A 26,308-nucleotide genomic window follows, 5' to 3' on the forward strand; every position below is an offset into this window, starting at 1 on the left:
GGCGTGGGGCTGGGCAACACTCCCAAGGCAGAGGCGACTGGGCTGAGCCAGGCTTCCTGCCCCTGCCCAGGAACCCTGCTGCCCGCCCGCCAGGCCGCGGTCCCCTGCCCGGCTCTGGGGCGCCTGTGGGCGGGTAGATGTATGGGAACTGCCTGGTTGGGCTCCAGGGGCCCCCACAGAGCCTCAGGGCAGGGGCGGGGGATGCCCGGGCAGGGGCCTGTGCCCGATGGAAGAGTGCACGGCTGGGTGCCATCTGCCCTGAGCCCCGACTGTAGCCGAGCTTGGCTTGTTGGCTTTGGGGTCCCTGCAGGCAGCTCTTCTCGTCGAGCCTGTGCCCCATCGGCCGGCCCGCGCCCCCCACCCCCACCAGGGGCCCGCCCTGCTGTGGGGGCTTCGCTCCCAGCTGCCCCTGCTCCAGGCTGGTGCTCCGAGCGGGACTGGACGGGAGGCCCGGCCTCACCGCCCCCAGGCTGGGCTCCGGCCTCCGGTCGGCCCCTGGCTGAGCCTGCGCCGTGTGGGGCGGGGCGTGAGCTTGTCTTGAGCCGCAGGGGCCTCTGCGGGGTCCCAGGAGCGCAGCCGTGGCTGGCCCCCCCAGGGCGTGCAGCAGGGAGTCTGCTCCGGACGGAGCCCCAAGCGCTGTGCTTGCCCGGGTCAGTGCCCTGTGGGCCCCGGCCCTGCCCGTGCTGTCCCCGCGTGTCCCCCGCCTGGGCGCCGCGGTCGGGCCGTGTGGACACGGGGCAGTTCCCGGGAGCCTCGCAGGGGCGGCCTGGCTGGGTGCTGCGTCCTGCTGGGGCTCCGACGGCCGGTGAGTTCCCGCCCCCCAGCACCTCCCGGCCCCCAGCACCACCGGCCGAGCCCCCGTGCCCGGACCTCCTCGGCGCTGGGCCTCGCGGTCCTGCCGCGCCCTGGCCGCCCGGCACGCGTGTGTCCTCCGGGGCGGAGAGGCGCCCGCCCGTCCCCAAGCCCGGGGCCCGCGCCGGCCGTCCCGCCGGCTCTGCCCTCTGCCCTCTGGCCGTCTCTCCCTTCCGTCGTGCTGCACGGGCAGGGCCGGGGCTGGCCGCTGCCCCCTCGACAGGGCCCGGGCTAGGCCTCCCTGGCGGGGCCGCCCTCCCTCGGCAGGAGCGGCTCTTGCCTTATCGGTGGGCGCAGGTCTCTGGGCCAGGGGGAGGCGGCCAGGCCGGGCCTAATCTCCCGAGGTCAGCCCTGGTGCTGGTGCCTCTGCGGGGACCTCGGGGCTGGGGGCGCAGCACAGCAACATGGGGCCCTGGGGGGCGCCTCCTTGGAGCAGGGGGGGCCCTTGTGCTTTTGGCCCCGGACCTCCGCGAGGCGTCTGCTGCCCCGGTTCCCCTACCACGGCGAGGGGGCAGACTGTGCCCTTGCGGGAGGCCCGGAGTGGGTGTGAGCTGGGTCCCCCTGCTGCCCAAGTCCGGGAGGCGCGGCGGAGAGGCCGCAGCCCCATCTCCTGGCCTCCGGGCCGAGGCCTCCCTGCTGCCCCTGGTCTCCCGCACCCTGTCTGCTCCCTGTGCCGGCGCTGACCGGGTGGGGCTGCTCAGCACGCCCCTCGGCCCCCATTCCTTTGGGGTGGCTGTGGAGCCCCCAGCCTCGCTGAGTCTCTGTCCTTGGCCCCTGGGGCTCACCCGAGCAGACGCCCCCTGACCGTGGCGGGACAGGGGTGGGGTTGTGTCTCGCCATCCTGGCGGCTCTGGCTGCGTGGCCACGGCCCACGTGGGGCTCTGGGGCCACCTGTGGGGGCGGAGGGCTTTGAGGTGCAGTGGCCTTTGGAGGGAGCCGCCCCTGAGGGCGCAGGGCAGGGCGGCGGCCCTGGTTCAGGGGTGACTGCAGGCCGTGGGCGGGCGCACGGGGGTGGTGGGGACGAGGCCACGCCCGGGTCACGTCCCTCCTCTGCGCTGGGCTGGCTGGGCTGCCTGTGGGGTGCCCATGGCTTGAGCTGGGCTCTGGCCCTCTGGCGTGTCCGGTGGTGTCTGGGCCACACGAGCCCCCAGAGCTGACCCACCTTGAATCGCCTGACCTTCGGCTACCAGGCGGGCGCCGGGGCTCCTGTCCAGCTTCCCCCAGTGTGGGGCAGCGGCACGGGGACCTGCGGTGCCGGGCCTGGGTCTTGACACGGAACTGTGGGGGGCCGGGGTGGTTGTCCAGGCTGGGCAGCGGGTGTTTGACGGCCGCCCCGAGAGCATCCCCCGACGCTCCGTGGGTCCTGGTCCCACCCCCGCCCGCACTGTCTGCTCTGTGCACAGGGTCCGGGGGTGCCCCTGGGCTACCTTGGGACTCGCGCGCAGACGTCACTCTGTCCCAGGCGCCCAGAGGTCCCCAGGGCAGGCATCCCTGGGCCGCGGTGGCCAGCCTGGCACCCTGGCGTGCTACTGTTTCTGTGCCATGGCCAGGCTGGGCCTCCACCCTGAGCCTCCTGAGGGCCCGTGTCCAGCCGTGACTGACGTGGGCAGTGACCCGGGCAGGCCGCAGCTGAAGCTCGTGGGGCTGCGGCCGCAGAGCCCTGCAGTCGGGAGCTGAGCCGGCCTCGGGGGCCGCGGGGGGGGGGGGGGGCAGCAGAGCCGCGTGCCGGCCACGGATTCCTCGCTGGTGAGGCGCTGGCTGGGCGGGGCTCCGGCTCAGCCGGTTCAGCGGGAACGGGGGAGGCGGCCTGGTGACCCTGGGGACTTGGGGCCATCCTCAGGCTTGCCAAGCCCGGCTGAACCCCGGCTTCTGGGTGCCGGTCGGCCAGCCTGTGGCCGCTGGGGGAGCCCGTCCCGGTGGGCGCACGCCCGGCACCTGCCCGTGTCCTGTCTCTGGGGCGGCAGCTGTGCGGGGCGGCCTTGGATGGCAGCCCGGGGCAGAGGGAAGGGGCAGCAGGGGCTGGCGGGGGCACGGGGTGGGCACATCCCCGGCTCCCACACCGGCCTCGCGGGCAGTGTGGCTGCTTCTGCCGAACTGCAGAGAGATGGCGCCGGCGCAGGCAGAGCAGCGCTGGGCACACACTGTGCTGGGGGGCGGAGGCTGCCCTGGCCGGAGCTGCAGCCCTGCGCCGTCAGCTGGGCCCTCCCGGCCTGGCCGTGGGCCCCCCTCAGGCGGAGCGGGCGGGTCTGCCTGGCCTGGGTGCATGTGGCTGCCCCAGCTGCCCCCCTGCCCCCCCCCCCCCGCGTCTAGCCAGGGCCCTGCGGCTGGACGGGCCACTCAGGGACTCTGGGACCCCAGGACGCAGCAGGCAGGGGGCCACCCCGCGTGGTACTCCCTTTGTGGGGAGACGGAGCTGCAGACCCCTGACTGCATCCAGGGACGGGGGTGCCCAGGCCAGCCCAGCCCCAGAGCTGGGGGCCCAGAGCGCCATCCCACCCCGGGCTGGGTGGCGCCAGCGCGGATGCGCCCCTGTGGTCAAGGCAGCCTTGGGGGGAGCAGACTGGCACCCTCATTTTTTAATTTATGATTTTTTAAGATTTGCTGACATTTATTTATGCACACAAGAGCTGGGGTGCAGGCCCGAGGTGGGGGGGGTGAGAGGACTCCCCAGAGACAGAGTGGGGAGCGGAACAGGCAGATCCCCAGAAACACACTGCTGAGGGGAGCGGCGGGGAGACAGGAGGGGTCTGCCGCGCCGTGTGGGCAGCTCCCTGGCCGGGACCCCACTGAGGCCTCAGTGGCTGGTGATGGCCTCGTAGTCCTGGGACTTAACCCCTTGCACCGCCGAGGAGACCCTGGTGCCCCCATTTTAAAGGGGGGCAGCATCGACAGAGAGGCCACCATGTCAGGCCCCTTCCTGTCATCCTGGGCACCCGGCCCAGGAGCAGGCTGGGTGGTTGGGGCTCTCTGATGTCCCCCAAGTGACAGCTGCCCCCGCGTGGGCAGGCTCTCGGGCAGGGGCCGCTGAAGCTGGCCTGCTCCCCAGGAGGGGCGCCCACTGGAGGCTCTGCCCCCCTCCCGAGGACCCGCTGGCAGGGGAGGGCGCTGGCCGCACTGGCCAGAGCAGGGGCGCCCCGCCTTGTGGCCCGCGGGGACCCCCGCGACACTGCTGCTCGCTGTGCTGTTGGGAATTAGATTAGTTTTCCATAAAAACAGGATGTGGCGGGTATGACGGCGCCGCGCGGAGCGCTCACACTTTTCCAGGAAGCGGACGTATAGCTCGGGCAGCTGCCCTGTCCCCGGGCGGGGGACGCGCTCTCCTCTCCTGGGTGGGGGCCGCTCGGCCACTCCCCAGCCTGGGGAGCGCGTTCCAGCACCAGGGCCACCCCCTGGCCTGCTGTGCACCAGCCTGGGCTTCCTGGGAGGCGGCCGCTGAGGGGCAGTCGGGGCTCCCCGGAGAAGCAGCAGGACACGGGCAGGGCCTGTCCCGTGCTCTGTGGGCACGCGGGGCGGGGGGGGGGCGGGAGGCCGGTTCTGTGCGTTTGGCGCGGGCGATGTGGGCTGGCCCGTGAGAGGCTGCAGGCGACATGGCGCCTGGGGTCCCAGGGGCACCCCCCTGGGCCCTCCTGGCTCTTGGGCTTGGGCGGTGGCCGCGGCCCACCTCAGCCTGTGGGACACCCAGTGGACAGAACTCAGTGTCCGCCCCGTCCACAAGCTTCTCCGTGGCGACTCAGAACGGGCCATGCCGGCCCAGCCTCGCTGACCTGGGAAACGTGCCGCTGCCCCGCCCCAGCCCCCAGCACTGAGGCCCTGCCGGCCCCTGCCGGGTGCCCGCTTCTGGCCTCACCCCGCGGGTGGGGTGCGGGGGACACCCGCCGGCAGGGCCCCCCGGGGTTGGTGCAGTGCAGGGAGGGCGCACCCTAGAGCAGGTCCTGGGCTGCTCCCATCTCACTGAAGGGCACTGGGGCTCGGGGGCAGAGCTGGACCTCGCCTGCCACGGCGCCGCCGCCCCCCTCCGGCGGCCCCCACCCCACCCCGCACCCCTTCCTGGGGCCTGACGTGCCCCAGAGTGGGGCAGGACCTGGAAAGTGACCGCAGAGAGGACCGCGGGGGTGCAGGGCCAGAGCGGGCCCCCCACCCTGCCCTCCTGGAAACCCCTCCCACCTGTCTGTGCCCCACACAGGCTGGGCGAGCCCGACGCCACGCCCTGGGTGCCAGCTCAGGTGGTGCTGGCCTGCTGTGGCCTGGGTACCCCGCGGGGCCACATGCCGGGGTCAGGCCCTGCTGCGCCCTGGGTCAGCGCCGGCCCCTGTGTCTGCCCAGGCTTGGCCGGCCTCAGCCCTGCCCTCCATGCAGGCCCCAGCCAAGGCGGCCGCATTGAAGAGCACGGCCCAGTGCCCAGGGCCACACGCCGGGCCCTGCGTCCACCGGCGTCCACTGGCCATCTGGTGGGCGGCGCCTGTTTACCTGTGTTGCACGAGGTCAGGGCCTGCGCTGGCTCCTCCCCGGGGCTCAGGGGAGCTGCCTCCCCTGTGGAATGCAGGCCCCGCCCGGGCCCTGGAATCTGGGCTCCGGCAGGCCTGCTGGGCAGGGTGGCCGAGCACTGACCCTTCGGAGGAGCCGAGCCCAAGGCACAGCCACCCCCGCGCGCAGACGGTGGGCGGTGCTGGTTGCTGGGGTGCTGGGCGTGGCTCGGGCGCTGAGGGGACTGCTCGCTGGCGGGAGGGGTTCTCTGATGAGCCTGGGCCCTTGGGGCGGCGTCCTCCAGGGGAGGGACCTCCTTGCCCGCCCATCGGCGGCCCCCAGCCCTTCCATACAGGGCAGCCTCGGGCGCCCCGCCCCGGCCTGGGCCTCCAGGGTCTGTGGTGGAGCGTGGCTGCTCCTTCCGCCTGGCCTGATCGGGGGCTGGAGGCCCAGCACTTGGCGTACCCCTGGCCGCTCGGCCCTGCCAAGCACAGGCTCTAGGACATCTGCCAGGCCCCAGTTCTGGGGGCCAAACACCCCCCTCCTGCCCTGCTGCTGGCCCTGGCCCTGCAGGGTCCACCTCAGCTGTCGCCCTCGCCGTGCCTACTCCCGCTGCCCCTGGAGAGGAGCCCGTGCGGCTGTGCAGGCCTCTCCTGAGTCTCCCTGTCCACGCTAGTGTGCTCCTGTGCCCCCCACCTCCTCGGGGCTGGAGCTCCCGGGGGCACTCCTCAACGGCGGCGGTGGGTGCTGTGGGCCGCAGACACGCCAGGGCAGCACCTCAGCCCTGGGCCCCTGCTGACCTCTCCAGACACCTGCTCCAGAATGGGGGGCTAGATCCCAGCCCGGGGTCCCCTGGGGGGGCCCCGGCAGGTGCCTCGGAGCTGCGGGTAGTTGCGGGCCGGGGCCAGCAGCCATGTCCCGCTCTGGCACCGCCCCCCGCCCCCCTCCCCCGCAGGGTGAGCCGTGTTTACGGGTTCTCCTCCAGGCCAAATACGGCAGAGGAGGAGACTCCCCGGGAGGCGAGGGCCGCCTCTGTCCACCGTGCGCGCTGGGGCCAGTGAGCGGCGCAGGGCGTCTCTGGGCCTCATGCTCCCGAGGCCTGGCGCGGACCTAGGGGCTGTCTGGCTGGGCCCTGAGGCCACCCCGGCAGTGGTGGGAACCGAACCTGAGCCACTGTGAGGCTGTGGCACCCCTGGGCCTGCACCCAGGGGGTGTGGTCAGGCCTCAGAAAGAGGCGCCTCAGGGAGGGAGTGAATGTGGGAGAAGCGGGGGGGTGTCTCCGGACCCCCCTGGGCCTCAGCCTTGCTGTTCCCCCTGGAGCCAGCCACTCGGCCCACCCCAGGCCCATGCAGGTCCAGCCCTGCCGCCCTCCTGCCAACCAGGCCGGGACCCGTGGCGCTGGGGCAGCAGGGAGGGGCCCCTTCAGACCCAGCTGAGGGCTGGGCCACCCAGTAGCTGCCCGTGTCCAGGGACAGTGACAGGTGGGCCGTGGTGTGTCCACCCAAACCCAGCTGCCCCTCCCAGCCACTGGCCTTCCTGCTCCTGTGGCTGATGTGGGGGGATGGAGGTGCCTTCGTGCACCCCCTCTGTCACCTGCCTGTGCTGTCCCCACCCCCTTGTGGCCGGCTCTGGCCCCCATGGTCGTGTGCACGCAAGTTGCAGACCAGGCTGTTCCAGAGCTCCAGGGCCGGGGGTGGGGGCCTGCAATGTGCATGCTTGGGGGGGGGGCACGAGCTGGTCATCTGCCTCCCTGCGCTCTCGCCCGGCCCAGCGGCTGGCCCAGCCAGGGGTCTGGGCAGCAGACTCGGGCCTGCGGGGGGCCGTGAGGGTTGGAGGCCGGTTCCCCACCCCTTCCTATTGTTCCCGGCTCCGGAAAAGGCGTGCTTTCCCTGGGGCTGGCAGGACGCCCCGTGAGCCCCCATGCCAGGCCAGGCCAGGCCAGAGCAGCGCCACCTGCAGGCCGCATGCGCCCAGGTTCCTGCCGACTCGGCCACATGCCTGGGCAGCAGCAGTCACCGTCTCGCAGAATGTCCTGGAAGTCCTGGATTTGGAGCCCAGGCCTGGACCCAAGTGCTGGCCGTTACCCCTTCCCTGGGACAGGGATGCAGGATGGCATTGTTGGGGGGCTTGTGCTCACGGTTGTGGCCAGGGTACCCTCACCTGCCCCCCAGGTGATGGAGGAGGGGCACGGACTGTTCAGAACTCACCTCCATCCCGCCCCCAGGGCTGCCTGTCCCCAGCTGCTGGGCGGGGCGGGTGGAACCGGGGTCCGCAGGAGGGCGGCGCCTCCTCGTCATCCAGTGGCTGGCACATGCCCAGCCTGTGTGCACGGAGCCTGGACTGAGTCCCCATGGGCAGCTGCCCCTCGTGACAGGAGGGGAGAGGGCCGCCCACCCCCCAACTCCCCTCCCAGGCCTGTTTCTGGGGACCTGAGGTCGGCTCTGGCCCTGCGCCCGGGCCCTGGCCCCTGACGGCCTCACTGGCCTGGGGCTGTCGTGACTGAGCCACACGTGACACGTGCCCGCTTGGCTGCTTCCGAGGGCCTTCCCCGGGCTGTGACCCCCAGACCTCTGCAGCCCACAAACCCCAGCCGCCACTCACGGGGGCCCTTTTCTCCCGCGCTGAGCCCCCCCTTGGGGACAGGCTGGACGGTGGGGCGGGGGCGGGCCCAGGGGCTGAGCATTCCAGCAGCCTGTGCCGTAGGCGCCTCCCGGCTTCCTGGGCGCGTCCGAGCAACTCTGTTCTGTGCCGAGTGCTCTGGGGGAGCCCGGGGCTGGCCTCGCCCCTCGGGCTGGGCCAGAACCCCCACCTCAGTGGGGGTGGGGAGAGGGGTGACTGAGGCCCCATGCTTGGCCCCCATGGCTGTCGTTCTGGGGTCCTGCCCACCCTTCAGGTGGGAGCGTTGACCGGGCCTGGGCGCCTGGCCCATGGTTCTGTCCCCCGCGGTGGCTGACGCCCCGGTTCCCTGAGCTCCGCCTGGGGGTTCCTGGCAGGGGGAGGCGGGCAGAGACGTGAGGCCACGTGGGCTCAGGGGTCTGTGACTGGTTTGACCAGGGGGCTGAGGAGGCTCCCGCATCCGGTGCCGGTGGGACCCGGGGGTCCAGGCCAGGCCCTTGGGAGCCAGCCGCCCCCCCACCCCCCGGCACTGGAGGGGACACCACTGCCCCCAGGTCACGTGACCAGGGCCTGTGGAGACCCGGCCTGGACGCAGAGAGGGCCTGGGCCCAGGCTTATTTTTAGACCCGCCTGTCCCTGTCCCCTCCCCGGGGAAGACGGTCTGAGTGCCGGGTCAGGTCAGCTTCTTTGGGGTGACTATCCAGACGCAGCCTGGCCCCGCTTGCTCGCAGGCCCCTCCGGGGGCCAGGGGCAGGCCGGTGGTGGGCCCGGCTGCAAGGTGGGGGTCACCCGGGGCTGTGCAAGCAGGACCCCCACCCCGTGTCAGGCAGCAGCTCCAGTGCTGTCCAGGGCGCACCCCAGCAGGGAGGTGCCTGCCCGGGCTCGGGGGCCCTTGGCAGTGCGCCATGTCGTAACTGCACTTTCTAAAGCAAAGAGGCTGCTGGGGTCTCTGCGGGGCTGGTGGGCAAGCGCTGGGGGGCAGTGTGGTGGGGAGTTTGGAAGGTGTGTGCTGAGGGGGCACCCGATGACCTGCTGACCTCCCTGTCCTCCCAGCCTGCCTGCTCCGCGTCAACGCGCTCTCCCTGGTCTACCTGCTGTTCCTGCTGCTGCTGCCCTGGTTCCCAGGCCCCTCCTGGCACAGCCTCCGAGGTAAGGCGGGCAGCGGCCGGGAGCAGGGCCGGGGCTCAGGCGGCCATGCCGAGGCCTGTCCGGGCATGTGGGGGATGGGGGTGAGGAAGGGGCTCTGGTCTCTGCGGCCCCACCCCCATCTCAGGACCCCTGACCCAGTTGGGGGCACATGCCGTGCCTGGGCGAGGAGAGGGACCCCCCACTTCCCCAGTCCTCGGGGCCCACGTGGGCGCCCGAGCAGAGGCCGAGGCTGGAGCAGGGAACTGGCCACGCCACAGCCTGAGCTGGATTCAGAGCCCAGAACCCGGGGCCAGTCCCAGTGGTACCCGCCACAGAGCAGAGGGCCACAGGCTGCCCTGCAAGGGATCGCGGCCTCTCAGCCTCGGCACGAATGGATGTGCTGACTGGGGGGCTCCTGGGCCCCGCTTCTCCCCTCCAGGTGGGGCTTAGGTTTGGGCCCCTCCCCAAATGCATGACTTGAGGTCCTGGGGCTCCCTGCAGGGGCCCCAGAGCTCTGCAGGAGTGTGGGCAAACCCACGGGCTCCCACAAGCCTCGGCCCCACCCCAGGGAGGTTGTGAGCAGGTGAAAGACAGGCTGGGCACCCCCATCCCCGCTGGGTCACCCCACGCCCACTTCCTCCTCTGCCACGGGACCCCAGCAGTGTCTCACCCACGGCTGACCAGCACTGATGGACCCGCTGCCGTGCAGGGAGGCCGCCTGCCCCTCCGTCCCCTGCAGCAGGCCACTCTGCCCGCAGGTCACACTGGCCGCCTCCTCCGAGCCCTGCTGGGCCTCAGCCTCCTCTTCCTGGCTGCCCACCTGGCCTTCCAGATATGCCTGCACGTCGTGCCGCGCCTGGACCGGCTGCTGGGGCCCAACTGTGAGTCTCCAGGGCCCAGGGATGCCTGTGGGCCCTCAGGTCTGCAGCTGCCGACTATTGGGGTCCTGCCCACTGCAGGCCAGAACCCCCAGCTGCCCCCACAAAGGATCAGATGGGGGGCCCTGGTGGCCGGGGCGGGTCTCTGGGCCCCCGATCTGCCCGGCGGTGACGCCCCCTGCAGGCAGGAAGCTGGGGCCCAGTCGGCACCCCTCAGGCACATCCGGCCGCACCCCTCCCTGCTGGGCCTCAGTCTCCCTAAGCGAAGGCAGCCTGTGCCGGCGTTCCTGCGGGCAGCTGGCATCCCCGGGGCACCCACCACCTGACCCGGGCCCCCCCGCCGCCTCTCTCTGCAGGTGGCCCCTGGGAGACCCTCTCCCGTCATGTGGGGGTCACAAGGTGAGAGGCCAGAGCCTGCGCCAGCTTTCCCATGTGGGGGAGGGAGGCACGCCTGCCAGGCCCGGGCCTCCTGGCCAGCAGCTGCTCAAGCCTCTCCCTGCCCTCCACAGGCTGGACCTCAAGGACATCCCCAACGCCATCCGCCTGGTGGCCCCTGACCTGGGCATCCTGGTGGTCTCCTCCGTGTGCCTGGGCCTCTGCAGGCGCCTGGTGCGGAGGGCACGGCAGAGCCAGCGTGCCCGGGAGCCGGTGAGGGGCCAGCTGGGGCTGGACACGCTCGAGGGCACGGAGGCCGGGGGGTGAGGTGGCTGCCTGTCTGTCCTGGGGGCGGTCTCGGGACCCCATGCCCTTCAGGCTTGCCCAGAACAGGAGACAAAGGCCATGCTGGGGGTGGGCAGCGCCTGGCGGGCAGCGCTGGGAAGGGCGGGGAGAGCGCATTGGAGAACGAGAGCACCAGTGGGGTTGTGGGTCATCGTGGCTGTTTAGGCCCTAAATCAGGACTGTCCCGGAGGGTCCTGCCTCCAGTGGGGTGAGGCCCGGGTCCTGCGTGTGCCCTGCCCCCACCACAGGCCTCCACACTGGCCTCAGCCCCACTCCCTGCAGGGGGCCCAGGGCCTCGGGCGCCCCGTGCAGGTCCCACTGTCATTTGTCCTCAGCCTGGCCAGAAAGGGGGAGGGGAGTCCTGGGGCCCACCGCAGGGCAGGTCACTCGGCCTGAAGCCGACCCGCCTGCTCTCCGCCCGCCCGCCCCGCGGCCCGCCCCCCCCCCCGGGTGTGTGGGCACGCAGGCCGGCGGCCTCTGGTTTCCTCGTTAGCAGGGCCAGGGCTTCCGGGAACAGCCCTGCCGGGAAGGGACTGGACTCCTTCCCAAAATCTGGGGGTGGCGGCAGGGCCAGCCCCTCCAAGCTGCCCATCACAGGTCTGCCCCCGGGGCTGGACCTGATGGCCGGGTGGAGACAGCGGGGGGGGGGGGGCACCTTGCCCACGGCCGGAGCCACGTCCCGGGCGCACGTGCTCAGCCAGGCTCAGCCGCGGGAGGCGGGGACACGTGGGCATCCCCAACCCCCCGCATCGCGGGTCTGTCATGGCGGCCACACCCACCCCGGCCCCCCCAGGTGGCGGCTCTCAGGCTCCCGGGGTGGGAGGGGGCGGCCGCGTTGCCGAGCTCAGGCTGGCTGCCTGTGGCGGGCGGGGGCGTCCCGCTCTGACGGGCCCCCAGACTTGGGCAGGTCCTGCCTGGGGTTCTCTGGGACACTTCGGGTTGACCAGAGGCCGACGCCAGGCTGGGGGCTGGGGTGTGGCCCGCGGGCTCCCTGCCACCGCCGCCCGCCCCGAGGCCCGGGGCCTCCAGGAAGCAGGACTCGCTGCTGCAGCCCCCAGCCCCGGGACGGTGGGGCCCGGCAGGGCCGTCCCTTCCCCAGCCAGCTGGTCGCTTCTGTCCACTGGCGAATCAGCCTCAGGGCACGCCCACCCTGAGACCCTAGCACCAAGCCTGGTGAAGTGGGGTCCCCTCACCCCACTCTGATGGGGGCCCAGCCCGTGTGGGCTCAGCTCCAGCCTGTGGGCCACGCGTGGTGGGGCGGCACATGCCCCCTTCCGGACACTCGCCGCTCGGTCGGGGCTGGCCCAGGGGCCTGTGCGGGTCTCCATGAGACGAGGGCGGGCGCTGAGGGGTTCGGCAGCTCTGGAGGCGCCTGCGTGGGCCGGGCCGGCCAGGTGGGCTGCTCCAGTCCCCAGAGCTGACTTGAGGGGGTGCAGGCCGCGGCCACTGGGCAGCAGTGGTGGGGGCTCGGGGGGCTCCGTGCCCTGACCTGTCTCCCCGTGACCCTGCAGGATGACGACGAGAGGGAGGCGGACGCCCGGCCCCTGGCAGGGCTCCGGGGAGGCCCCGCGCTGGCCGCCAAGCGGAGATCTCGACTGGCCGCCCGGTTCCGGGTCACCGCCCACTGGCTGCTGGTGGCCGCCGGGCGCATGCTGGCCATCGCGCTGCTGGCGTTGGCAGGTACCCACTGGGTAGGGACCCTCGCGCCCCCGGAGCCCCCGCGGCCCGGCCTGACCCGTGTGTCCCCGGCCACAGGCATCGCCCACCCCTCGGCCTTCTCCAGCCTCTACTTCCTGGCCTTCCTGGCCATCTGCACCTGGTGGGCCTGTCACTTCCCCATCAGCCCGCTGGGCTTCAGCACGCTCTGCGTCTCCGTGGGCTGCTTCGGCGCCGGCCACCTGCTCTGCCTCTACTGCTACCAGACGCCCTTCGCCCAGGCCCTGCTCCCGCCCGCCAGCATCTGGGCCAGGTGAGGCGCCCGGCCCCCGCCCCCACGGGCCCCGCCCCACCGGCCCCGCGCACTCAGCCGGGTCCATCCCCCGCAGGGTGTTCGGCCTCAAGGACTTCATGGTTCCGGCCAACTGCTCCAGCCCGCACACCCTGACCCTCAACACCCAGCACGACTGGCCGGTGTACGCGAGCCCCGGCCTGCTGCTGCTGCTGTACTACACCCTGGTCTCGCTGCTGAAGCTGCGCCCCCACCGGCCCGCCGACCAGGTCCTGCCGCCCCTCCCCCCTGCACACACACCCCCCCCCCCCCCCCGAAACCCCGACGCCAGGCTGAAGGGCTGAGCCTGGACTCCGGTCTCCACAGAGGAAGGAGGTGACTGGGGGCGAGGAGGAGCAAGAGGTGGAGCTGACCGAGGTGGACCAGTGGCTGCAGGACCAGGCTTGGGCAGCCGCCGATAAGGAAACTGGAGCTGCCCAGGTGAGGGGTGGGCCTGGCTGGGCGGGGGGTGGTGGGGGGGGGCGGCCCCCGTGGGCTGGCTCGCGAGGTCTGTCCTGTCCCGCAGCCAGCGGCGCCCGCGTCTCTGGAGCCGGAGAACTGCACCGTGCACGACTTGACTGGCCACAGCCCCGTCCGGCAGCACCCGAGTGAGTCCCGCGTGCTGGGCCTGGGCGCTCCTGCGTGTGCGTGCACTGCCCCCTGGTGGCCATCGGGGGTTCTCACTGGTCTGCCGCCAGGGCCAGGGCCAGGGCCAGGGCCCCGTGACCCAGCCCTCCAGGGGCCTCCCGGCCCCCCGCACCCCTCCCAGTCCAGAGCGCACTCAACTCTCCCACCTTGGGGCCCTGTGCAGCCCTGTCTCGAAGTGCCCCCCCAGCCCAGCCCCCCGTGCTCCGGGCTGCCCCTGCACAATCAGGCATTGGGGTGCTGGCATGGGGCTACCTTTCCGCCCTGGCCTTTGGTCTTGGAAGCCGAGGCCTGCGGAGGTGGGGGCTGGGCACCCCCATGCTCCAGGGCGTGCTCTGCCCCAGGCCCGCCACGGGCTCCTGCCAGCACGCTCCCTTCTCCCCACGGGCCACCTGTCCATGTCTGGGGGCAACGTCGCATGTGGCCGAGCCCAGCTGCAGCTTCCAGGAGGGCCCCCAGTTCCTGCCTGACCGGCCCACCCCTCTAGGGCGCCCCCGGCTGGCAGGACCCCAAGAGCCATCACCGCTGCACAGCCTGGGCCACCTCATCATGAACCAGAGCTACGTGTGCGCCCTCATCGCCATGATGGTGAGTGGCGTCTGCGGGATGTGCCCCCTCGGCCGCGGGGCCCGAGCAGCCCGAGTCCAAGCCCGTGCTGTGTGTGTTCGGGGGGGGGGGGGTGTGCTGGCGCTCCGGGGGTCCACCCACTGGCCTCCCCCTCGCCCCCAGGTCTGGAGTATCACCTACCACAGCTGGCTGACCTTCGTGCTGCTGCTCTGGGCCTGCGTCATCTGGACAGTGCGCAGTCGCCACCAGCTGGCCATGCTGTGCTCACCCTTCATCCTGCTCTACGGGCTGGCGCTGTGCGGCCTGCGCTACGTGTGGGCCATGGATCTGCAGCGCGAGCTTCCTGTCATGCTGGGCCCCGTCAGCCTGCGCCAGCTGGGGCTGGAGCACACGCGCTACCCCTGCCTGGACCTGGGCGCCATGGTGAGCGGCTGCCAGCGCCACCTCGCACTTGGCGTGGCCCTGAGGCAGCGGTGCCCGGCATGTGTGGGGCCAGGGGCCTGCGGGTGTGACAACATGTCCACAGAGTTGGCCCGGGGCAGGGGCAGGGGCCGGCCGCTTCCCACCGAGGGCACTTCTGGGCGGGGCCTGGTGCCGGAGGCCAGGCCGGCGCTCACTGACCCGCCGTGTCGCAGCTGCTGTACACCCTGACCTTCTGGCTCCTGCTGCGCCAGTTTGTCAAGGAGAAGCTGCTGAGGGGGGCCAAGGCTCCGCCCACGCTGACGGGGGTGACCGTGGCTGACACAGGTGAGGCGGGCGGGCAGGCGGGCGGGGCCCCCTCCCGGCCCTCCCGGCCCGACGCCACGTGTCCCCTGCAGAGCCCACGCGGACGCGCACGCTGCTGCGGAGTCTGGGGACGCTGGTGACGGGCGCGTACGCCAAGTACTGGATCTACGTGTGCGGGGGCATGTTCATCGTGGTCAGCTTCGCCGGCCGCCTGGTGGTCTACAAGATCGTCTACATGTTCCTCTTCCTGCTGTGCCTCACGCTCTTCCAGGTGCCAGGCGGGGCGGCTGGGCGGGCGGGCGGGCGGGCGGGCGGGCAGGGGGCTCACCGCTGCGCCCCCTCAGGTCTACTACAGCCTGTGGAGGAAGCTGCTCAAGGTGTTCTGGTGGCTGGTGGTGGCCTACACCATGCTGGTGCTCATCGCCGTCTACACCTTCCAGTTCCAGGACTTCCCCGCCTACTGGCGCAACCTGACGGGCTTCACGGACGAGCAGTGAGCGGGCGGCGGGCGGGCGGCGGGCGGCGGGCGGCGGGCGGGCGGGCGGGCGGCGGGCCTCAGGTGGTGACCGTGGCTCCCGCAGGCTGGAGGACCTGGGCCTGGAGCAGTTCAGCGTGTCCGAGCTCTTCTCCAGCATCCTCATCCCCGGCTTCTTCCTGCTCGCCTGCATCCTGCAGCTGCACTACTTCCACCAGCCCTTCATGCGGCTCACCGACCTGGACCGGGTGCCCCCGCCCCGCGCCCAGCGGCCGCGCTGGGCCTCCAGGTGGGCGCCCGCTCCGCTCCCAGCCGGGGAGGGCGGTCCCGGGTGGGCGCCCGGCCTGGTGGGGGGAAGTGACGCTGTGGGGCCCTGTCCCAGGCAGGACGGGGTGAGCGGGACCCCGCTGCTACAGCAGGAGGCGGCGGAGGGGGCACCTGGACCCCCCCAGGCCACGCGGGCCCCGGAAGGTAAGCCGCAGGGCGCCCCGTGTCCCCGGGCTCAGGCCCTCTGAGCCCCAAGCCTGGGCTGCGGGGCGGGCGGCTCGGGCCGGGAGCACGCCGCCTCACCCCGCCTCACCCCGCGGCCGCCCTCCCACCCTGCAGCGGCGCCCAGCAAGTGGGGCCTGGTGGCCGAGCGCCTGCTGGAGCTGGCGGCCGGCTTCTCCGCCGTGCTCACCCGCGTGCAGGTGCTGGTGCGGCGCCTGCTGGAGCTGCACGTCCTCAAGCTGGTGGCCCTCTACACCGTCTGGGTGGCCCTGAAGGAGGTGCGTGCCGGGCCCGCGGGGCTGGCGGCAGGACGGGTGGCAGCGGGAGGGGGTGGGGGGCGGCTGCGGGGTCCAGCCACCAGCCCGCCGCGCCGCCCGCAGGTGTCGGTGATGAACCTGCTGCTGGTGGTGCTCTGGGCCTTCGCGCTGCCCTACCCCCGCTTCCGGCCCATGGCCTCCTGCCTGTCCACCGTGTGGACCTGCATCATCATCGTGTGCAAGATGCTGTACCAGCTCAAGGTCGTGCGGCCGCAGGAGTACGCCAGCAACTGCACGGAGGTGCCGCGCCCCCCGGCCCGCAGAGGAGGGTCCCTGCCCGCGGGCCTGCGCTCAGCCCAGGGCCTGGGGAGGCACCAGGCAGCCCCACCCTGGCGGGGAGGGGGAGGCCCCCGAGCAGCCCCACCCCCTTTGTGGGGCCCCTTTGCTGCATTCCTTGACCCCTTCCCTGTCAGGGTGGACCCAGAGCCGAGGTGGGGCGAGGGGCCCGTGTCCCACCCGCCCAGTGCCAGCGCTGATGCCCGCCCCTCCCCCAGCCCTTCCCCAACAGCACCAACCTGCAGAAGGCCGAGATCAGCCAGTCCCTGCTGTACCGCGGCCCCGTCGATCCCGCCAACTGGTTTGGGGTGCGGAAGGGCTTCCCGAACCTGGGCTACATCCAGGTGAGTGGGCCGGGGGAGGGCGGCGGGGGGCTGGCGGGGCCGGGCAGCCCTGACCGCCCCGCCCGCCCTGCCGCAGAACCACCTGCAGATCCTGCTGCTGCTGGTGTTCGAGGCCATGGTGTACCGGAGCCAAGAGCACCACCGCCGCCAGCACCAGCTGGGCCCGCTGCCCGCGCAGGCCGTCTGCGCCGACGGCACCCGCCAGCGGCTGGACCGCGACCTGCTCAGCTGCCTCAAGTACTTCATCAACTTCTTCTTCTACAAATTCGGGCTGGAGGTGAGGTCCGGCGAGCGCCCCGCTCCCGTGCATCCTGCTGCCCCGGCACAGCTCCGTCTCCCGTGTGTGCGGGGTCAGGCCCTCCGTCCCCACAGGGGGTGTGGGGTCCCCGGGCCCCCACACCTGGCCCCTGTCCGACTGCACCCCCCGTCACCCCCAGATCTGCTTCCTGATGGCCGTGAACGTGATCGGCCAGCGCATGAACTTCATGGTCATCCTCCACGGCGGCTGGCTGGTGGCCATCCTCACGCGCCGGCGCCGCGCGGCCATCGCCCGCCTCTGGCCCAACTACTGCCTCTTCCTGACGCTCTTCCTGCTGTACCAGTACCTGCTGTGCCTGGGCATCCCCCCCGCCCTGTGCATAGGTGAGGCGCGCCGCCCCGCCAGCCCATCCCACAGCCCTCCCCTGGGCGTCTGCTGGGTGCTGCCTCAGGGCGCACTCTGGACCCTTCCATGGCCTCCGCCAGCTCCCACCGTCACCCGGTTCCTTCCCCTGGAGGCTGGGGCAGAAAACCGTGGTGGGCACTGGACAGGCGGGGCCGGTGCAGCCAGGTGCCGAGGCCATCCAGGCTGCTTCTGGGCTTGCTGTAGTAAAACCGGGCCCCCTGTGGTCTGGCGGAGGCGCCGTGTTTGCTCCCACGCCCGCGCATCTGGGGTGCAGTCCCTGACCACTGTGGCAGCCCGGCCACGCCCTCCGCCTCTCAGCCGCTGAGCAGAGTCCTGTGGGGCCTGGGCCTGGGGTTGGGGTGGGCACAGGGTCCTTCCTCTGGGGTGAAGGCTCGGGGGGCGCCTTCCTCTTGTCCCCCCAGTCCTGTGCCTTCTGGGCTCTGCATCCTGCCCCCCATCAGTGGTCACCACCAGAAAGGCCCCGCTTGCCCATCTCCCTCCCTGTAGGCCTCCCCTCGGCCCCGCCCACGCCCAGGTCCTGGGCAGTCACGCGGGGGCACGTGTCTGAGGACATGGGGTCTCTGGCCGGCGGGCCTCGGACGCTGAAGGGCCGTGGGGTGGGTGCGCGAGTGGACGTAGGCGCGGCCGCTGGGGATGCCGGGCCCTGCCCTGACACGCGCCCCCGCAGACTACCCGTGGCGCTGGAGCCAGGCCATCCCCATGAACTCGGCGCTCATCAAGTGGCTGTACCTGCCCGACTTCTTCCGGAGCCCCAACTCCACCAACCTCATCAGTGAGTGCGGCCTGGCCAGCGAGGGCAGGGCTCGTCCAGGCCGCCCGCCAGCGCCCCCCGCCGGCCCTGCCTCCCGGGCGCCCGCCGCGGTGCAGAGCAGCGTCCGGGGGGCACGCGTGTGGGGCGGGCGTGCTGAGCGGGTCTGCACGGCGGGCGGCGCTGCCCACGGCTGCTGGGGCGGGGCGGGCGGGGGATGCCGGTTGGTGGCAGCGGACCCTGTGCCCGCAGGCGACTTCCTGCTGCTGCTCTGCGCCTCGCAGCAGTGGCAGGTCTTCTCGGCCGAGCGCACCGAGGAGTGGCAGCGCATGGCCGGCGTCAACACGGACCACCTGGAGCTGCCCCGGGGGGAGCCCAACCCCGTGCCCAACTTCATCCACTGCAGGTGAGTCGGCCGGGCAGGCTGCTGCCGGGCAGGGCGGACGGTCACGCCAGCACAGGCTGCGGGGGCGCCGGCGGGACCCCCCACCCCGGCAGGTCCCTGCTCCGAGGGAGCTGGGGCTCCGGTGACGCCCCGCACTGACGCCCCGCGGCCGGCAGGTCCTCCCTGGACATGCTCAAGGTGGCCGTCTTCCGCTACCTCTTCTGGCTGGTGCTGGTGGTGGTGTTCGTCACGGGGGCCACCCGCATCAGCGTCTTCGGGCTCGGCTACCTGCTGGCCTGCTTCTACCTGCTGCTCTTCGGCACCGCCCTGCTGCAGAGGGACACCCGCGCCCGCCTGCTGCTCTGGGACTGCCTCATCCTCTACAACGTCACCGTCATCGTCTCCAAGAACTTGCTCTCGGTGAGCCCCCGCCAGGCCGACCCCTCTGCCCTCCGCCTGCCCGCCCACCTGGCCTGACCCGCCTCCCCCCCAGCTCCTGTCCTGCGTCTTCGTGGAGCAGATGCAGAGCAGCTTCTGCTGGGTGATCCAGCTCTTCAGCCTCGTGTGCACCGTCAAAGGCTACTACGACCGTGAGTGACCGGGCGGGCGGGCGGGACCGAGTGCGCGCCCGAGCCAGGGCCTGATCCCTGCGGTGCCGCCCGCAGCCAAGGAGATGCTGGGCAGGGACCAGGACTGCCTGCTGCCCGTGGAGGAGGCGGGCGTGCTCTGGGACAGCGTCTGCTTCCTGTTCCTGCTGCTGCAGCGCCGCGTCTTCCTCAGCTACTACTTCCTGCACGTCAGGGCGGAGCTGCAGGCCACCGCCATGCAGGCCTCCAGGTTGGCCTCGCCACGGGGAGCCCAAGCAGCAGAGCCCAGGCCCATCTTGGGAGCCGAGTGGCCGCTGCAGCCCTGATGGTGCCCATGGCAGCGCAGGGCGGCCCGGCCCTCCCGGCCCCACAGTCTGGTGGGTGGTGGGTAGGGCTGAGGCCCCCTTGAGCAGGGAGGACGTGGGCAGCTGGGCCCAGCCGGCCCGAAGCGGGGAACCCCAAACTGGGCAGAGAGGCTGGGGCCTCACCATGCCACCCGCAGGGGCTTCGCCCTCTACAACGCCGCCAACCTCAAGACCATCGACCTGCACCGCCGGGCGGAGGAGAAGTCCCTGGCGCAGCTGAAGAGACAGTAGGTGCCGCCCAGGGTGGGCACCGGGATTCCCCGGCCTGCCCAGCACTCACGGCCTCCCCCCGCACCCCCAGGATGGAGCGCATCCGGGCCAAGCAGGAGAAGCACCGCCAGGGCCAGACTGGCCAGGGCCGCCCCCAGGACCCCCGCCAAGAGCCAGGTGAGTGTGGGTGGGGCTTTGGCAGCCCCGCCCGCCACATGCTCCCCCACACGCTCCCCCACCCGTGCTCGTGGTGTCGCCAGCCGCCGCCCTGTCCCGTGCCATGTGGTCGTCTGTCCCGTGTGGCCGGCCCGCGCCTGCCTGTGGCCTGCCCGTGGGGGCCGCCGGCCCTTCCGCCCTGCCGCACACGGCCCCGCTCCCTGCTGCTCATGCTCACCGCTCCTCCACAGGGCCCGGCAGCCCGGGGGGCTCCCCCGCGCCCCCGAGACAGTGGTGGCGGCCCTGGCTGGACCACGCCACAGGTACGGCCCAACCCGGCCCGGCTGACTGCCTCAGGGAGCCGCTGGCCCCCCCCCATGCACATATTCCTCGCCCCGCCTCCGGCCTGTCGTGACGGGCTGCGCCCCCACAGCAGACGCTGCCCTCTCCTGAGCCAGAACCCCACGTGCCCTGCTGACCGCGGTCCCCACGCGTCCTCTTGTCCAGTCTCGTCTCCTCGCGCTGCCTGTGTCCTTTGCATGCGACGCCGCCCTGCCTCTGGCACCTGGGAGGGTGGCCGTGGGGCTGGCCCAGGGGTCACGGTGCTGGGGGACCGGGCAGGGCAGCACAGCCAGGCCCCCGAGGGGGTGGACAGGGGGTGGGGGGCCGGCGCTCAGCCCCGCCCTGCCCGCAGTCATCCACTCTGGGGACTACTACCTGTTCGAGTCTGACAGCGAGGAGGAGGAGGAGGTGCAGCCCGAGGACCCGCGGCCGTCGGCACAGAGCGCCTTCCAGGTCAGGGCAGGGGCTGCCTCCCGCAGCCCAGGCGGCCCGCTGGGCCGGCGCCTCCCCAGGCGCCGAGTGAGACAAGCGCACACGGTGCGGGGCGCGGTCACCTGCCGCCGGGCCCTGCAGCGCCCGCTGATGGCTGGCCTCTCGGGGGCGCTGCACGCGTGCCGGACACGTCTGCTGCTGGGCCGGGCCCTGGGCTGTCCCGGGGTCCGTGCTCAAGGGGAAAGGTAGCGGGGGGGGGGGGCCACGGGGCTGTGGGCATTGCCCCGCCCCCTGGGCTGTTTCTTGCCCTCGCCGAGGGAGGGAAGGTCCAGCAGGAGGCCGGGGGCAGACGCTAACCGCGAGGCCCCGGCAAGCAGATGGCGTACCAGGCGTGGGTCACCAACGCCCAGACCGTGCTGAGGCAGCGGCGGGAGGAGCAGGCCCGGCAGGAGCAGGCAGGGCAGCTGCCCACAGGTGAGTGGGCGCGCACAGGGCTCTGGAGGGGACCCCAGGGGCCCAGGCGCTGACTTGCACCCACTCCCACTCCCAGGAGGAGGCCCCAGCCAGGAGGCAGAGGCGCCACAGGACGAGGTGGCAGGTGCGTGGGCCCCAAAGCCCGGGGAGGGGGGTCCCCCGCTGCCACTAGGCCACCCTTCCAGCACCCCCCGCCCCCCTCTGCAGGCCGCGGCCACGTGATGCAGCGCGTGCTGAGCACTGTGCAGTTCCTGTGGGTGCTGGGCCAGGCGCTGGTGGACGGGCTCACGCGCTGGCTGCACACCTTCACGCGCCACCACCAGGCCACCAGCGACGTGCTGCGCGCCGAGCGCTACGTGCTGGCCGAGAAGCTGCTGCGGGTGAGCACCCCCCGTGCCCGCCCCCTCTCCACCGTGCACCCTTCCTGCCTTCTTTGGGGGGATGGGCCTGGCCCGCGGGGCCCCTTTGGCAAGAGAGCTGGGCGTGCCGTGCAGGGCGAGGAGGTGGGCAGTGAGGTGCTGGACCAGCTGTACGCCAGCGAGACGGAGGCCCGCGACGAGCCAAGCCTCACGTCAAGGTAGGTGCGGCCCCTGCTGCCAGGCTCCCCCACCCCGCCCCGCCGCCCCCTGACCGCCTCCCTCCCTCAGCGGGCTGGGCGCCGAGGAGCCGCTGAGCAGCGTGACGGACACCAGCAGCCCCCTGAGCACGGGCTACAGCACCCGCAGCGGCAGCGAGGAGGCGGTCCCGGGGCCCTCCCTGCGCGGCTCCCGGGAGCTGCCGGCCAGCGTGCGCCGCACCCGCACGGCCAGCGAGCTGCTCCTGGACAGGTGGGCGGAGGCGGGGCGGAGGTGTGGGGGGGTCCTGGCCTCTGCGGCGCGGTGCTGAGCGGGCCCCCCACAGGCGCCTGCACATCCCGGAGCTGGAGGAGGCCCGGCGCTTCTCCGAGGGCCAGGGCCGGCCGCTGCGGCTGCTGCAGGCCGTGTACCAGTGCGTGGCCGCGCACTCCGAGCTGCTGTGCTACTTCATCATCATCCTGAACCACATGGTCACCGCCTCGGCCGTCTCGCTGGTGCTGCCCGTGCTGGTCTTCCTCTGGGCCATGCTGTCCATCCCACGGCCCAGCAAGCGCTTCTGGATGACGGCCATCATCTTCACCGAGGTGGGGCGGGGGGCGGAGGGCGGGTGGCAGGCCAGCCGCGGGCCGGTGGGCGGCCGCTGAGACCCTTCCCCACAGGTCACTGTGGTCACCAAGTACCTGTTCCAGTTCGGCTTCTTCCCCTGGAACAGCCAGGCTGTGCTGCGGCGCTACGAGAACAAGCCCTACTTCCCGCCGCGCATCCTGGGCCTGGAGAAGACGGATGGCTACATCAAGTACGACCTGCTGCAGCTCATGGCGCTCTTCTTCCACCGCTCGCAGCTGCTGGTGAGCCTGGGCGGGCCTCCGTCCGGGGAGGGGGGGGGCGGCCATCCCGCCGCCTGACCACTGCCCCTCCGTGCAGTGCTACGGCCTCTGGGACCACGAGGAGGAGCCTGACACCAAGGCGCGCGGCAGGGACGGCGGGGAGCAAGGGGCTGAGGAGCTGGAGGCCCTGCTGGGACCCGAGACCGAGGCGGCGGCGGACCCCCCCGAGGACAGCGTGCAGGCGGACGTGAGGGGCGGGCCCTCCGAGGAGCTCGAGATCCAGAGCAGGACGCGCACGAGCCTGCGCTTCAGGAGGCGGGAGAGCAGCACCCCCAGAGGCCTGGCGGAAACTGGTAGGGCACCCCGGCCCCCCGGCCCTGCTGGTGACAGGCAGGCCCTCAGGAGACCAGGGCTGAGCCGGCTGCTCCCCACAGAAGCTGAGGAGTCAGAGGGGGAAGCCGCAGGGACAGAGAAGAGGCACCGACGCCCCGGGGACCGAGTGCGGGCAGCCGGGCAGCAGCTGCAGAGGCTCTGCCTGTCCTTGTGAGTGGGCAGGGCCTGGCGCAGGGGCGGGGCTGGGGGGCGGGCTGGCAGGGGCAGGGCCCAGCACTGAGTCCCGCTCCCCAGGGCCCAGGGCATGTACCGGCCCCTGCGGCGTTTCTTCCACGACATCCTGCACACCCAGTACCGGGCGGCCACCGACGTCTACGCCCTCATGTTCCTGGCCGACGTGGTCGACTTCATCATCATCATCTTTGGCTTCTGGGCCTTCGGGGTGAGTGGGGGCTGGGCTGCAGGACGCAGGGTGCAGGGCCCAGGAGGCCCGGCTCCCTGACCTCTGCTGTCCCGTGCGGCCACAGAAGCACTCGGCGGCCACGGATATCACCTCGTCGCTGTCGGACGACCAGGTGCCCGAGGCCTTCCTAGTCATGCTGCTGATCCAGTTCAGCACCATGGTGGTGGACCGCGCCCTCTACCTGCGCAAGACCGTGCTGGGCAAGCTGGCCTTCCAGGTGGCGCTGGTGCTGGCCATCCACCTCTGGATGTTCTTCATCCTGCCCGCCGTCACGGAGAGGTGGGTCCGGTGGGTGCGCGGGCTTGGCCTCGGGTGGGCCGGGCAGGCGCTGACCCGGCCGCTCTCCACGCAGGATGTTCAGCCAGAACGCGGTGGCCCAGCTGTGGTACTTCGTCAAGTGCATCTACTTCGCCCTGTCCGCCTACCAGATCCGCTGCGGCTACCCCACCCGCATCCTCGGCAACTTCCTCACCAAGAAGTACAACCACCTCAACCTCTTCCTGTTTCAGGGGTAAGTGGGGCCCGTGGGGCCGAGGTGCAAGGATGCCCCCAGGCCCCTGACGGCCGCTGACCTGGGCAGGTTCCGGCTGGTGCCCTTCCTGGTGGAGCTGCGGGCCGTGATGGACTGGGTGTGGACGGACACCACGCTGTCCCTGTCCAACTGGATGTGCGTGGAGGACATCTACGCCAACATCTTCATCATCAAGTGCAGCCGCGAGACGGAGAAGGTGCGCGGGCGGCGGGAGGAAGCACCAGATACAAGCTGCGCTTGCGTCTTTCAGCAGCTTTATTGCCACATCCCTCACACCTGAGAAAGCACCCGTGGGTGCTTCCTAGTGCAGGCACCTGTCACCCCAAGAAACCCTGACCCAGAGCAGCCACATCCCAACCCACACCTGCGCCTTCCCCAACGGCCGCCTGGTCCGGCCTCGCCCGTGAGCAGCTGCGTAGACCTGGCCTTCCGCTCAGGGTTCGTGGGGCTTCTCCGTGCCAGGGGCTCCTGTCCACAGCTGGGCAGGCCCCATGTGGCAGGTGGATGGCGGGCTTGTCTGTCAGTCGTGCTTCTGTGGACGCGGCCTCATAGCCCGGGTACACCCGGTGGAACCTCTGCCCCTGGCCTCCCAGGAGGGGCAGCTTGTGGCGTCCTGGTGGGTGCGGCACCCTCAAGCCGGTGACGCAGCACCTTCTGTGCTCATCACTTGGCGCCCGTGCCTGGTTCCACATGGGTCTCGAGGCTGCGTGGTGGCCTGGACACCAAATCCCGATGGACACACGTCTGGCGCGGGGGCCAGTGTTAAGTCTCGTGAAACCCAAGGAGGGGACTTGCCCGGGGGCTTGCGCCGCAGCTGTGTGGCGAGAGGCAGGCATGAGCGCCCGGTGGTGCCAGGGCCGCTGCTGAAGGGCTGTGCCCGCCCCGTGAGGACATGTCCCAGCTGCCATCCTCAGCGGGACCGCGGGTCCTGGCACTGGGGCAGGAAGGTGGTGCAGGGATGGTGGTAGGCGCTGCTCAGTGGCTTCCCCGTCCTCTGCCCCAGAAATACCCACAGCCCAAGGGGCAGAAGAAAAAGAAGATTGTCAAGTACGGCATGGGCGGCCTCATCATCCTCTTCCTGGTGGCCATCATCTGGTTCCCGCTGCTCTTCATGTCCCTGGTGCGCTCCGTGGTGGGCGTGGTCAACCAGCCCATCGACGTCACCGTCACCCTCAAGCTGGGGGGCTACGAGGTAAGGCCCCCCGCCGCCCCCCGCCCTGCACCCCTCGACACCGAGGGGCTGCCCTCACAAGCCCTCCCCACAGCCCCTGTTCACCATGAGCGCCCAGCAGCCGTCCATCCAGCCTTTCACACAGGCGGCCTACGACGCGCTGTCCCAGCACTTCGACCCCAACCCAGTAAGCTGCCGCGCCAGCCCCGGCCATGGGGGGGTGGGGGTGGGAGGGGCAGGGCCAAGGTCCCCACTGAGGCGCGCCGGCCCCAGCTGGCCATGCAGTTCATCAGCCAGTACAGCCCCGAGGACATCGTCACGGCCCACATCGAGGGCAGCTCGGGGGCGCTGTGGCGCATCAGCCCGCCCAGCCGGGCACAGATGAAGCGCGAGCTGTACAACGGCACGGCAGACATCACCCTGCGCTTCACCTGGAACTTCCAGAGGTGCGCCCCAGGCCGGGGGGGGGGGGCGCGGGCGGGGGCCTTCGAGGCTCACCCCACCGGCCGCTGCAGGGACCTGGCCAAGGGCGGCACCGTGGAGTACACCAACGAGAAGCACGTGCTGGACCTGGCCCCCAACAGCACCGAGCGGCGGCAACTGGCCAGTCTGCTCGAGGGCACCTCGGACCAGTCAGTGTGAGTGGGGCCAGGGCTGGGGCCCACAGGCCGCAGAGGGGGCCGGGTCTGACCACCGCCCTGCCCCCCACAGGGTCATCCCCAACCTCTTCCCCAAGTACATCCGCGCCCCCAACGGGCCCGAAGCCAACCCGGTGAAGCAGCTGCAGCCCAGTGAGTGGGGCTGGTGGTGGGGGCCGAGACGGACTGGAGGTGGGGGGCGGCCGTGGCCCAGCAGCCCCCGCGTGTTCCCTCTGCCCAGATGAGGAGGCCGACTACCTGGGGGTGCGCATCCAGCTGCGGAGGGAGCGTGTGGACTCGGGGGCCACCGGCTTCCTCGAGTGGTGGGTCATCGAGCTGCAGGACTGCCGGGCTGACTGCAACCTGCTGCCCATGGTCATCTTCAGCGACAAGGTCAGCCCGCCCAGCCTGGGCTTCCTGGCCGGCTACGGGTGAGTGTGGGCAGAGCGGAGGGGGGCGGGGCGGGGCCGGGCCGGGCCAGGCCGGAGACCAGCCCTCACCACCCCGCCCGCAGGATCATGGGGCTGTACGTGTCCATCGTGCTGGTCATCGGCAAGTTCGTGCGCGGCTTCTTCAGCGAGATCTCGCACTCCATCATGTTCGAGGAGCTGCCGTGCGTGGACCGCATCCTCAAGCTGTGCCAGGACATCTTCCTGGTGCGCGAGACGCGGGAGCTGGAGCTGGAGGAGGAGCTGTACGCCAAGCTCATCTTCCTGTACCGCTCGCCCGAGACCATGATCAAGTGGACGCGGGAGAAGGAGTAGGGCGCCCGCGGGAGTGAAGGTGAAGGAGCCGGCGGCCGACGCCCCCTCCCCGACCCCCCCGGCCCGTGAGCCGATGCTGCTGCCGGACGCCGTGGCCCCTGGGCCGACCAGGACTGCTGTCCTCCGCCGCCTGCGGC

The 26,308-nt window shown here is 71.9% G+C and overlaps 1 protein-coding gene across 1 annotated transcript in view; it reads left to right on the top strand.

The window, feature by feature from the left end:
* The window catches only part of PIEZO1 (piezo type mechanosensitive ion channel component 1 (Er blood group)), a gene marked incomplete at both ends in the record, with an annotated part of 30,938 nt that extends 4,767 nt beyond the window's left edge, over positions 1 to 26,171 (top strand). Inside the window, 49 exon segments of the mRNA XM_084257878.1 lie at positions 8,986 to 9,081; positions 9,819 to 9,941; positions 10,295 to 10,337; positions 10,448 to 10,586; positions 12,170 to 12,338; positions 12,414 to 12,627; positions 12,704 to 12,875; positions 12,973 to 13,086; positions 13,157 to 13,253; positions 13,778 to 13,878; positions 14,020 to 14,280; positions 14,493 to 14,666; positions 14,669 to 14,854; positions 14,928 to 15,076; positions 15,165 to 15,347; positions 15,441 to 15,529; positions 15,665 to 15,825; positions 15,928 to 16,104; positions 16,359 to 16,484; positions 16,561 to 16,761; positions 16,922 to 17,126; positions 17,837 to 17,941; positions 18,170 to 18,323; positions 18,479 to 18,722; positions 18,796 to 18,892; positions 18,968 to 19,139; positions 19,392 to 19,481; positions 19,556 to 19,641; positions 19,872 to 19,943; positions 20,315 to 20,415; positions 20,772 to 20,868; positions 20,945 to 20,992; positions 21,076 to 21,248; positions 21,363 to 21,445; positions 21,516 to 21,695; positions 21,769 to 22,027; positions 22,103 to 22,291; positions 22,368 to 22,623; positions 22,705 to 22,813; positions 22,898 to 23,045; positions 23,131 to 23,345; positions 23,419 to 23,577; positions 23,647 to 23,794; positions 24,602 to 24,790; positions 24,864 to 24,956; positions 25,043 to 25,407; positions 25,481 to 25,560; positions 25,649 to 25,838; positions 25,922 to 26,171. Coding sequence (XP_084114004.1) covers positions 8,986 to 9,081; positions 9,819 to 9,941; positions 10,295 to 10,337; positions 10,448 to 10,586; positions 12,170 to 12,338; positions 12,414 to 12,627; positions 12,704 to 12,875; positions 12,973 to 13,086; positions 13,157 to 13,253; positions 13,778 to 13,878; positions 14,020 to 14,280; positions 14,493 to 14,666; positions 14,669 to 14,854; positions 14,928 to 15,076; positions 15,165 to 15,347; positions 15,441 to 15,529; positions 15,665 to 15,825; positions 15,928 to 16,104; positions 16,359 to 16,484; positions 16,561 to 16,761; positions 16,922 to 17,126; positions 17,837 to 17,941; positions 18,170 to 18,323; positions 18,479 to 18,722; positions 18,796 to 18,892; positions 18,968 to 19,139; positions 19,392 to 19,481; positions 19,556 to 19,641; positions 19,872 to 19,943; positions 20,315 to 20,415; positions 20,772 to 20,868; positions 20,945 to 20,992; positions 21,076 to 21,248; positions 21,363 to 21,445; positions 21,516 to 21,695; positions 21,769 to 22,027; positions 22,103 to 22,291; positions 22,368 to 22,623; positions 22,705 to 22,813; positions 22,898 to 23,045; positions 23,131 to 23,345; positions 23,419 to 23,577; positions 23,647 to 23,794; positions 24,602 to 24,790; positions 24,864 to 24,956; positions 25,043 to 25,407; positions 25,481 to 25,560; positions 25,649 to 25,838; positions 25,922 to 26,171 — 7,532 coding nt within the window.
* Between the last annotated feature and the right edge of the window lie 137 nt (positions 26,172 to 26,308).

Source organism: Talpa europaea (assembly GCF_964194135.1).
Source record: "Talpa europaea genome assembly, chromosome: 16".
Taxonomy (NCBI): domain Eukaryota; kingdom Metazoa; phylum Chordata; class Mammalia; order Eulipotyphla; family Talpidae; genus Talpa; species Talpa europaea.